The following is a 12,833-nucleotide window of genomic DNA, read 5'->3' as shown; positions in this document are numbered from 1 at the left end:
CATTCCCATTAGTACAAACTAACAAATCCATTTTAAGGCTGACTTAAAGGGAGGATGAAAGGAAATGAAACTTCATGAATATTGAAAGCAACAGAGATTTCAGTCTAGAAAATGTTGAAGAAAAGGTGATGAGATAAGAGAATAAATTCATAACATTTTTTCAAAAGCATTAACTTTGAAAAATAAAACCAACCTTTTCTGTATTCCCTGATATGGTAGAATAAAGAGTGTACATGCAAAAATAAATTTGGAGTAAGGAGATAAATTTCATTTACCCATGAGGGTGGGAAGTCCAGGGAAGGACAGGCTCAGCTGCTATTCCATCTCTGACCTAGGCTCCGATTTGACCTAAGTCTGTCTTGATGCAGCAGCACAGGCCAGCGAGGAGGCGGTGGCATTTCGCCGTGAACGCAGCACATTTAGGCGTCAGGCAGTTCGGCGCAGGCACAATGCAGGGAGTAACCCTACCCCTCCTACCTTGCTCATCGGATCACCCCTCAGGTATGGTATTTTAAAATTCCACCAATTCCACCACGCATGTAACAGATCTGCTAATCCAATAAAGCATCGGAAGACTTCTTTCTTTTGCTTTCTATTATTTCTTTATATTTCAGCTCTTCTCTGCATGTGACCATAAGCCTATTGCATTATGCATGTCTTATGTTGCACTGTTTAAACAGAATGGTTTTGCCCATTTTAAATTATGATATCAGGGGCTGGGAAGGTGGCTCAGTGGTAGAGCACTTGCCTTGCATGCTCGAGGCCCTGGGTTCGATTCCTCAGCACCACATAAGCAAAAAGAAAAAAGCCGGAAGTGGCGCTGTGGCTCCAGTGGTAGAGCGCTAGCCTTGAGCTGAAGAGCTGAGGGATAGTGCCCAGGCCCAGAGTTCAGGCCCCACAACCGGACCCAAAAAAAAAAAAAAAAAAAAATTATGATATCACTTTAGAATGATTATGGAAGTGTAAAAGGCTCTAAGTTAACTTTTTTTGTATTTCAAAGTATGCAACATCTTGATAGTATTTAAGATTAATAATAGTGATGAGTTTATTGGAAACTAACAGAGAGGTGGCAGTGTAATTACATTTTGTCACTAAGTATGATACTTGATTTCATACTGTTTAAAACAGTGTCTTTTGATTTCACAATCTCCAGGACCTATGTAATGACATAGGACTACAATATTTAATTATGAGTAGTTTGACCAAGTGGATTTCTGTTTATATGTATATGTTGAATTTCTAAGTTCTTACAGTGTACTAAAAGCATTTGTTGTCTTTCTACTATTTTCAAGTAAGAAAACATCTATTCATGATATTACAGATAGTTTTTCATTAAGACATTGGTGCTTTGAATTGCATCAAATCTAACCAATGTCTTGAATTAGAAATATAAAAATCTGTTCAAAAGATATGCTTTGATTTATTGCACAAAGACAAATACAGACATAAATTTATATGATTGTTTAAGCAGTGCATATATTATATGCTTTATTAATCTGTGCCTCATATCATTTTACAGATTATTTTATGCCACATTTTAATTTCAACTTGAGAAGAAATAATATTTGATGAAATAACTTGAGTTCATGGTAGAAGAGATAAGCGCTCACCTTCCCTTTTAAATACCTTGTTTTTGAGAGTAGCAAAATCCTGTTGTGCTTTTTTTTTAATTCAGTTTATATTCCCCTGAGATTAGGTCCTGATTTCTGAGTTTATGTTACTGTCAGGAACTTAATCTTTCATAGGTCATTTTGCTCATTCCTTTAATAATGTATAATTTAATGAAAAGTACTAGGGATCAAGCTAATATTTAAAATATAAGTATGGGAAGGCAACCAACTTAAACATTTATTCTAGAGACTTTTTTTTGTGAGCCTTCCTCTTCAATTTCCCTTCCTGCCTGAAAATGCTTTTCTTTCTGCTATTGGATTTGGGGCACAGTCCAACATGTAGAGAGAGCTGCAGACTTTATTTTCCTTTTACTATTTTCATTTCTAACCTCCTCTTGTTCCTTGAATAATACTTGCCATAAATAACTTCTTTGCTTCCCTATTCACTCCATGTTTATATTTCTTAAGAATCTATTTAATTTTCTATTTTGAGTCTTTAAAAATCTTTTTTTTTTTGCCCCAAATTAGCTTGCTGAATCTCATAAACTGTAGACAAAATAATTTTTATTCTTTTTTCCTGCTTGGTGGAATATTAAAGAGTTAATTCTAACTCTAATCAATCACAGTATTTCCTCTGTCTTTTTTTCCTAGGACTTCAAATCACATCTCAGATACAATGTAGAACTTATTACTAAAGGACTCACGTTAGACTTCTTGGAAAGTAGTCTTCAATAGTGAGCATTTAGCTTTTGTTGCGATCCTAGAATATTATATTTCCAGTACAAATATAGCATATTATTCTAAATAAGCTTACCTCATTTTGAGCCAAGTAGAATAAAAGCTAACTGTTAAGAATTAGGATCATAGTATATACTGTATATATGTCCCTATGATAAAAGATAATGTAAATTTAACATAGTAATAATTGAAAATAAAATAGAGCAATTATAATATGTTATAATAAAAGGTACTTAAAATTTGTTTCTGAAGCCGGTTGCTGGTGGCTCATGCCTGTAGTCCTAGATATTCAGGAGGCTGAGATCTGAGGATCATGGTTCAAAGCCAGCCAAGGCTAGACAGTCCATGAATCTCTTCTCCAGTTAACCACCAGAAAACCACAAGTGGCGCTGTGGCTCAAGTGATAGAGTACTAGCCTTGAGTACTAGCCTTGAGCTGAAGAGCTCAGGGACAGAGCCCAGGCCCAGAGTTCAAGCCCCATGACTGAGTGGAATTCTCAATATTTTCAGATTACAGTTACTGTAGGTAACTACAGTTACATAAAGAAAACTTTGGACAAAAGGGGGAGTATTAGAACTTGTTTTAAACCTCAGTGAGTAACCACCCCAAAATGGTTTGATACATGTTTACAAGGCTTGAAATGACTCATCCATTTTCTCCTGAAATTTGCATGTTTTTATAATACTTACTAGAACAAACTCTTTCAGAATTATTTTTTAAAATTACACAAAAAATTTAGCCTTGTAGATAAGTTTTATAGGCCATTGGCAATTCTTCCTAGTTAATGCAGCTAAAATCAAACATACATATTGAAAAATTTTGTAATACAAATATAAAAAGTTTGGTGTTTGTCAGCTTAAATACTATATGTTTTGAATCCCAATTAATGAGCTGGAATGGAAAAAAAATCAGTGTATTTTGAGGAAGAGAAAGCTTTAGAGGATTCTTAGATTTATTTTTATTAAATATGAAATAAAAAATGAATAATAAGGTCATAATCACACTTCAGAGTCTGTAATTAGAGATTCATAAGGATTCATTTGTGCTCAGAGATGAATATCTATTGCTTGTATACAATGTTCAAGATTCCTTTTTCTTTGGAGTCTAGAGATTGAGAATAATGGACTTAATACTCTTAAGGGTTTGGTGAGACATAAACAAAGGTAATTGTGACAATATAAGGCAGAATGTGCCAAGTACCATTCAACTTGTAATGAGGCAGGAAAGACCAAGACTAGCTATGCTTCTGAATAACAGTGTTTGTGTGATTGATGTTAGTGGTAGTATCACCACTGGAACTGTAAAAATTAGGTATTCGTGGTAATTACTAGTTTGAGATGAACTACAACCCTCCAGTAACACGTTCTCTGATAATTTATGGAAAATTTAAATCTTTTCTGCTGTTTGAAGGTTTTGAAATAGGAATTCAAAAGACAGCGTTTTATCACTAGCTTTTGCTGTTCAAATACTTGCATTTTGATTTTGGCTAATTTCCCTTTATTCTGGAATTGGTTTTCATGCACTACCTAATATTGTGAAAACATTTTGTATATTTGGATATACATAGTTCATCTCTGGATTGAAAAGTGATATGTTTCCAAGTGTGTTCACATTAAATTACAACTAACTCAAATTAACATTTTTGCCTGTAATTTTTAAGTGAAAGTAATTGATTGAAAGTTTGGTTGAGTACATTTTATATGATACTGCTGTCTTCTGAATCTGAAAGGACACCATATTTGAATTACTTTGTCATTTTTACTATTTTCTTGTGAAATTTGTTCATTTTGATAAGGTTCTTGGATAAGTTTAGATAGCTTCAGAAGAACAGTAATAGATCAATTTCATATGTTTGGAGGGTAAAACCTATTTATATTGATTTTCATGATTACATCTTGATTATATTATGCAGTGGTTCTACCCCCAAAATGTTTATTTTAATTTTTTCCAGTACAAGGTAGAATTTGAGTTCAGAACTTCACATTTACTTGGCTCATGCTATATCACTTGAGCAAACCGCCAGCCTGGCTTTTTGCTAGTTATTTTGGTGATGAAGTTTTGCAGGGCTTCATCTGGGCTGGCTTTGAAGCTAGATCCATCAGATCACAATCTCCAGAGTGGCTAAGATTAAAGACATGAGCTGTTATTGGTACCTGGTTCTAAGTAAATATGTTTATAGTTTATGGCATTAAAATTTTAGCAGATTTTGTTTTCTCATGTGTTATATGCATTCCTGTATTCTTCTTAGAATGTGTATGTTTCAGTGGTTCTAAAAGAAGCCTGAAAGGAAGCCTAGTTATAGAACTGTTGTGATGGCAAACAGATTTTGCAATCTTCACTGTCCAATGTAATAGGCACTAATTACTAGGTTTCGCCCGCTTTGGTAGTCAAAGCTTGGTAGCTGCCATCCATGGTATTAGCTATTCGACATTTGAAATGTGGTTAGAATGATGGAGAAACTAAAATTAAAGTTAATTTAAATTGCCTAGGGCTATTATATCAGGTAGTATAGCTCCAGAGTGTTCTCTTACTATAACCACAGGCTAAGCATTTTGTATAACATTTTCTACTTAGCTCCCTTCCCGTCCCCTCCCCACCCTTCTCCTCCCCACCCCTCCCCTCCCCTTTTTTTGTGCCTGTATGGAGGCTGGAACTCAGGGCCTGGGTGCTGTCCCCTAGCTTTTTTGCTCGATGCTGATTTCTCTGCCACTTGAGCCAAACCTCTACTTCATCTTTTTAGTGTTTAATTGGATATGAGTCTCATAGACTCTCCTGCATGGGCTAGCTTTCAGCTATGATCCTCGGCTCCAAGCTTTCTACTTAGACAAATGTGTACACACACACACACACACACACACACACACACACACACACACACACACACACACACACACACACACACACACACACACACACACACACACACACACACACACACACACACACACACACACACACTCTCTCTCTCTCTCTCTCTCTCTCTCTCTCTCTCTCTGAAGAAACCATTACATTGAATCCAAAGGTTTATAGAGATGTTAGTACTCAGTAACATTGATAAAATTAACAAGGCCATCCTGAACAGCATTCTGTTTTTTTTGTTTTGTTTTAGAAATCTGATAACTAGTAATAGACTCTGGGATTCTTCAGAGTAAACATATAAATAGAATGCAGTGTTGCTTGGACATTATGTAGGGTCTAATGTATAATAAGAAAGATTTTTATGAATTTTATCAGCTTAAATTAGACTAACTATAGTAGTAAGAGCACTAACATTCATACAAATTTATAAAAATACATGGTTAATTTAGAAATTATTTTTATAAATACTTTTGGTGAGCAACATGTTTATAATAACTAAATGCTAAATATTTTAAAACATTCATAAAACTTAGAGAATAGTAGAATATCTTGAGAATTTACACATTCTTAAATTAAGACTTTCTAAAATGATAGTCCCTTGTTAATTAGAGTACAATTTGCATTGGAAAAAAACCCCACAGAATTTGTTAAGGGAACAAAAATTTTAACATCTTGTTATAACATTTAGGAAATGTGGAAACTTTATAGAGAACATTGTATGAACTCTGCTTCTGTCAATATCTTCAATGAGCATTTATTTGTATTGCACCTTAATTGTTTGAGTTAGATTTTCTGTTCTCTTGTACTAGTTTGATTTTCTTTTGACTCAAAATTGCCATCTTGGTGGCATTCGATTCTTTGTTTTTAGAGCGTGTAGAAGCTGGGTGCCAGTAGCTCATGCCTGTAATCCTAGCTACTAGGAGGCTGATATCTGAGGCTTGTAGTTCAAAGCCAGCCCCAGGCCCAGAGTTCAAGCCCCACGACCAAAAATAAAAAGAGAATAGAAACTGGCTGGGCACATGTGGCCCCACTTGTAATCCTAGCTACTCAGGAGGTTGAGATGTGAGGTAAGGTTTGAAGCCAGCCTGGGCAGGGAAGTTGGGGAGATTCTTACATCCACTTACCTACCAAAAAGCCACAAGTGAAGTTGTGGCTCAAGTGGTAGAGCACTAGTCTTGAGGGGAAAAAAAAGATTGTGATATTGAGAGGTCAGAATATTTGAAAGAAATACCTAGAATAGTACTACAGGTTGTAAGTAAAAAGTGCATATTGACCAAAAAATGGGACTTATCTAATGCTGACCAGTACCAACCACTGTGTTGAATGTACTCATGATTCTTCTTTACTACCTTTATAGTTTAGTTACCTTGTGGTAAAAGTTTCAGATTGACCAGTACACATCTATAGTAAATGTTTTCTGCATTTAGTTCATCACTATGAGATTGATAAGGACCAGAATAATTTTATCTGCATATATTACAAAGTTTATTGACTTTCTTATGTTATGTTGAAAAAAGTATCTTTTTGAAATCAGTGTTCCTATATTGATTTCATTCTAGCTGTTTTCTTTTTTCTTCCCTGTAATGTCTCCCCAATCCATGTTTTCTCCTAGCCTTCAAGATGGGCAGCAAGGCCAGCAGTCCACAGCGCAGGTCAAAGTCCAGTCCCGTCCCCCTTCCCAGGCTGCAGTGCTCAGTGCTAGTGCCTCCTTGCTGGTGAGAAATGGGAGTGTCCACTTAGAAGCATCACATGACAATGCATCTGCTGTAGGCGGTAGCAGTTTGCACGATGAACTTGGTATGCAGGCCTTAAGTAATTTTGGTGATACGTAACTTTGATGCAGCAGTTAATGGGTAACAGTGGTTGCAGTTCCTTCCAGAGAGGGCTTTATTTTGGAACTAGACATAGGAGCACTATTTTTGTAGGAATTGACCTGTGTGTAAGGAAAGTTTGACTTTTGCTTCTTTCTTTTCTGTTTCTCTGTACTATTTGTCTACTTTTCCTTTTGGTCAATGTAAGCAAATGTTCATAATTTAGTAATTTTCTTAAAGTAATTTGACCATTTTTGTTATCTCCAAGCATTTATGGAAAGGTGTGAATTTATAAAAAAATATAATTTTGACCAAACTTTAATTTCTTGTAGGTGTTTGAATGGGCTGGATGCAGGAAAGTGGTCTGTTGTTATATATTTTTGAATTATTGTATATTTTACAATATATATGTAGTATTTACTATAATTCTAAATGCAGTGTTCAGAGGACATAAATACACCAGTTTCCTTTTTAATATGCATGTAAGTCAGTAAATAATCAGAGAGGAATGTTTGCCTGTGGATCATATAGGGCCCTTAAAATTATGTCCTACATGACAATAGATAGATATGTTTCTCATTGCCTCCCTCAGCTGTTATATCAGCCCGTATTTTATAAGGACTCCCTTAAATACAAATGGCCCTTGGCAGAAGAAAGTTTCCTACCCCTGGCCCTTAGAAATACATGTCTATTTAAGTATTGGCTTTATGTTATTATTTAAGGTCAAAATTTTATGCTATGTTGATTTCTGTTTCTCTTTGTGAGCAAGTTTTTTAAAAGCTCAGGGTGCAAGTTAATAATAATCTAAATAAGTCTCATCAAGAAATACCTTCTTTTTGGGCTGAGAAGGTGGCTCAGTGGTAGAGTGCTTGCTTTACATGCATGAGGCCTTCGGTTCGATTCCTCAGCACCACATAAGCAGATAAAGCTGGAAGTGGTACTGTGGCTCAAATGGTAGAGTGCTAGCCTTGAGCTGAAGAGCTGAGGGACAGAGCCCAAGCCCAGAGATCAGGCCCCACGACCAACAACAAAAAAAGACAAAAAAAACCCAAAACCTTCTTTTTTCAAAACACTAACTTGAAAGGATATTCATTGTGATTTTATCTACCTATATTTCAACTGCTTTTTGCTTAATAAAGACAACAATTCAGTTGATGCTTTAGCTGGAAGATGATGTGATATAAGGTATCAGAATTAGGTTGATAAAGCTTCCTATGCCTATTGTTTGAGTTTTTACCATCTTGGAGAAATCTTATAGAGAGGTGTTAATTATATATAGATGATTATTGATGAAAATAATCCTCAAAAATGGTTTTGAGCTTGTAATTTGGAGAAATAACCTTTTAAAGAACGTGCTTAAGAGAGAATAGGTAGAGTTCAATTTAGCTACTTGTTTTAGTTGCAAGTCATACTTGGTCATTGCAGGTGAGTTAGGTAACAGTATTAGTATTCATCTCTAGTTAACCTGAAGTTCCTATAGATAAAGGGTTTACTTATGAATCAGTGACTATAAAGTTTATAGTCACCATCTTGTTGTCCACTGGCTTTATAGTAGTAGATTGGATAAAGTAAAAACAAAAAAAATTTCATTTTGATCCATTAAATGTTTTTAGATTTACAAGATTAAACACAAAACACATGATTTTCCTCAATAAAATTTCTTAGTTTGCTTAAGAAATCAGCTAAAAAAATCTTTAGTTATCAAACCTCATTTAAAAACTACATACAAATTATGATAAATCTAAACTCATCATTCTGACAATTAAAACCCTTTTTCTGATTGGAAATACCGTCAGCATTTGTTGGTGAACACTTAGGAAATTCTCTTGAAAATTTGTCTTACATTTTATGTTTCACAGCCTTCTAACAGCCTACTTCTTGGTTTATGGTAGCTGAATAGTTCCACCTCCAGTTCTCAGTAATAATTAGCATAAAACAATGAATGGAAAATGAATACATGTTCTAAAGCACATAAAATTGTCCCCAAAAGATTTTGAAGATAACTACAACTGACATTAAAGGAATGAGAAAAGAAGATAAAAAATTTTTGTGGCATAGTTTAATTTTCTATGTGATTTAAAAAATAATAGATTGGGCTAGGAAGTTGGCTCAGTGGTAGAGTGCTTGCCTTGCATGCATGAGGCCCTGGGTTTGATTCCTCGGCACCACATAAGCAGAAAAAGTTGGAAGTGGCACTGTGGCTCAAGTGGTAGAGCGCTAGCCTTGAGCTGAATTGCTGAGGGACAGCGTCCAGACTCAAAGATCAGCTCCCATGACCGACAAAAAGATAAATAAAATTATTTTGTTTGAATTTAGGTATATTAAACATGCTAAAACTAGCCACAATGTTTCTTACAAGTATATAAAATTTACAAAGGCTTGCTTCTTTATTAGTTGACTTTATTTAAAAAATTAGCCATATGATTTTTGTATGTGAAAAAGCATATGTATGGCACAATAGATTTAATAAAATATATGCACACATATCACATGTATAGACACACTTAAATCTGTATCCAACAGGTATAATGATTATTCATAATTAATTTTAGAAACTGAATTATAAGTAGTATAATTTGGAATAGAGCCCTGACTCAAGCAGTATAATGTTTACCTGAGTTCAAACCCTAATATTACCAAATAAAATAATACTACCAAAAAAATACAGTATAATTTAATTTTAAGGAAAAACTTAAGTTGTATCCTTAGTATAGTTTTCATTTCCATGAAAACTTTAGTAAAAGACAGTCTGTAAAAGGCTCAAATGGCATAATGATTAATAAATTTTGAAGTTAGCATTTTTGAAAAGGAAATTTCCAGCAGAACTTCTCAGTCCTTAAATGTACTATGTCCCTTGATTTTGTTTATGTTTTAGAGGTTTAAATAGGTTCTTGAATTGAGTTTTCTGAGGCTGTTTTGTTTGTTTCAGTGCTGTAAAAGGATTGACAAGAGAGTATTCTTTGGGATAATCTACTTACTAGCTTGAAAATGTATTCAGCTGTAGAAGATTTATGGGAAATAGGGCACTACTCTGTTTCCTTTGTTTAGTAAGCAGCTTATATCTTTTGTGCATTAAGTATGAATATAGTTTGGAGGGTTTATTATTTTATAAAACAGACTCGGATATCCTATAATAGTGACTTTTACAGGAATTATGTAGTACTATACATTTAGATTATAATGTAACTACTTTCTTACTGTAAGCACAGAGTTGGAGGACTTTATGAGACTGGAGTTTATATTGTCAATCATTTTTATTCATCAGAATCACAAAAATTATTCCTTATACAGCAGTCTTGATTTTCTTTCTTTCTTTCTTTCCTTCTTTCTTTTTTTCCTTCTTTCTTTCTTTCCTTCTTTCTTTCTTTCCTTTTTTCCTTCTTTCTTCCTTCCTTCCTTCCTTTCTTTCTTTCTTTCTTTCTTTCTTTCTTTCTTTCTTTCTTTCTTTCTTTCTTTCTTTCTTTCTTTCTTTCTTCCTTTCTTCCTTTCTTTCTTTCTTTCAGTACATATGTGCTAAATTGTTTTGACCCTTTTTGGGAAGGGACAGGAAGGGTGACATATAGTATACAAATAAAAGCCAAATACTTTTTTAAATTGAAATATTAAAAGTAGCAAGCTTGTCTTACAACTGAAGTTGCAAAGTGTAAGAAAGTCTAGAAGTAGTTTTAACTAGGACAGAAGCTTAGGTGAAAATCCATTAGGGGAGTACACTCTTATTAAAGTAACAATAAGAAGATGAATATTGGGCCGGGTGCCGGTGGCTCAAGCCTGTAATCCTAACTCCTCAGGAGGTTGAGATCTGAGGATCACAGTTCAAAGCCAGCCTGGGCAGGAAAGTCTGTGAGACTCTTATCTCCAGTAAACCACTGGAGAACTGGAAGTGGAACTATGACTCAAGCAGTAGAGTGCTCGCTTTGAGCTGAAGAGCGCAGGGACAGCACCTAAGCCCAGAGTTCAAGCCCCACTACTGACCAAAAAAAAAAAAAGAGATGATGATGAATATTGGCAGTTCAGTCTTTAGCTCAGTAAGGTGTTAGGGGTTTCTAACCAAAAAGATAAAGATTAGTGATATATTGGGAAGGTTGGTAGTTCCAAGAAGAAAAAATAGAAGTGGTCTTCATTTATGGGCCAAAAACTTGAACCTTGATCACAAATGTTTTGGGGCAGTGATGGTCCTAGGATTTTGAACTTAAGGTCTAGGCCTACCACTTTAATCCTGCTTTCATCACCTTTTTTTTTTTTTTTTTTTTGCCTAAGGTGTTTTTTTGAATAGGTTCGTGAGTTTTTGCCCACTGTTGACTTTGGACTTTGATCTGCTTACCCCAGTGTCTCTTTGAATTACAGTCACACTACCATGACTAATTTGTGTGTTGAGATGGGATATTGACTGGATATTTGGTTGGATGGGATATTTGTCTGGGCTGACTTGAACTAATGACATTCTTGTAGTTTAGTAGTTGTTTTTACACATGTGAGTCACCATGTCTGATTTGTTCATAACTTTTAAAATTGGGAATTAAAAGTAAGATTAAGATTATTTTTCATTGCTGTCCACTTTTTCAAAAGATCTGTAGAAATAGATAGTTCAGTGGCAGCATTTTGATAATTTGGCATTGTAGATAAAAATGCCAGTATCTCTTTGTGCATAGATTTTAGGAATATGTACTCATAATTTTGAAAATCTGTAAAGAAATACTCATCACTAAAGAACCGCTTAACAAACTATGCTACACAGAATGTATTAATTCCTAACTCATAATTAATGTAATTTTCAGAATTCAGTATATCTAGGTATATGCAATAGGGAAAAAAGATGAATGATCTGTTAGTCTTGGAAAAACGTATATAAACATTATTCCAAGGCATACACAAAATTATGACTTTAGAAGTGGCATTCCCAAGTGAGTGAGAGAACGTTCTTCATTCTATATATTCTTTGAATCTTCTAGTGATATTTTAAAGCACTACAATGAAACAAAAAAAATACCAATGTAATTTTCTAAATTCTTGGAATCTTGTGGGAATTTCACTGACTGTATGCTATCTCTATACTCATTCATCTACCAGACTAGTCTTTTTTTTTTTTTTTGGCCTGACCTCTGGGCCTGGGAGCTATCCCTTAGCTCTTCAGCTCAAGGTGAGCACTCTACCACTTGAGCCACAGCACCACTTCCAGCTTTTTCTGCTTATGTGGTTCTGAGGAATTGAACCCAGGGCCTCATGCACGCAAGGCAAGGATTCTACCAAGGAGCCACCTTCCCAGTCCTACCAGACTAGTCTTATTTCCCTTGATTTTCATCACCTTTATGGATATAAAATTAGATGGAATAATTTTCAGTCATTTAACACAAGCTTCATCAGATGTACGCTAATGAAATGTCAGTCAAGAGGTAAAATATTTCAGTTACCTTTTGGGTGCCCAAGTACACTTCCCATGCTGCCTCTGGCCTTGACATCCATTAATCTGCTTTTGCCATTGAGATTTCCTTCTTCCAGAAGTTGATGTAAATTCAGTCATTCAGTATGTGACCTTTTGTGCTTAGATTCATTTTATTTGTAATTGTTTCTTCTCATTATGTATGAACATATATATCGTTATGTATGAACATATCATATATTGTTTATCATTCACTGTTGATGGACATTTATGTTGTTTTCAGTTTTTGGATGTTGTAAAACAAATGTCTTAACAGTTTGTGTGTGTGTGTGTGTGTGTGTGTGTGTGTGTGTGTGTGTGTGTGTGTGGGTGGGTGGGTGTGTGTGTGTGGGAGTGCGCGCGCGTATGTGCGACACTCTTGCGTGCGCGCATGCGCAT

At 35.0% G+C, this 12,833-nt stretch overlaps 1 protein-coding gene across 6 annotated transcripts in view; it reads left to right on the top strand.

Moving 5' to 3' along the window:
• Pcnx1 (pecanex 1) overlaps positions 1-12,833 on the top strand; it is a 167,411-nt gene that overhangs the window by 80,095 nt on the left and 74,483 nt on the right. For 3 of the 6 annotated variants that reach the window (XM_042692870.1, XM_042692869.1, XM_042692867.1), the window contains exons 7-8: positions 369-501; positions 6,820-7,004. The exons of 2 other annotated variants lie outside the window; for them this stretch is intronic. In XM_042692870.1, coding sequence (XP_042548804.1) covers positions 369-501; positions 6,820-7,004 — 318 coding nt within the window. The remainder of the gene's footprint in view (positions 1-368; positions 502-6,819; positions 7,005-12,833) is intronic. One more of the 6 variants, XM_042692868.1, reaches the window with a different exon arrangement.

Source organism: Dipodomys spectabilis, unplaced genomic scaffold, assembly GCF_019054845.1.
Source record: "Dipodomys spectabilis isolate Male_0828 unplaced genomic scaffold, ASM1905484v1 ptg000157l, whole genome shotgun sequence".
Lineage (NCBI taxonomy): Eukaryota > Metazoa > Chordata > Mammalia > Rodentia > Heteromyidae > Dipodomys > Dipodomys spectabilis.
The sequence above is the reverse complement of the archived record's forward strand: the minus strand, read 5'-3'. Positions and strand labels throughout refer to the sequence as shown.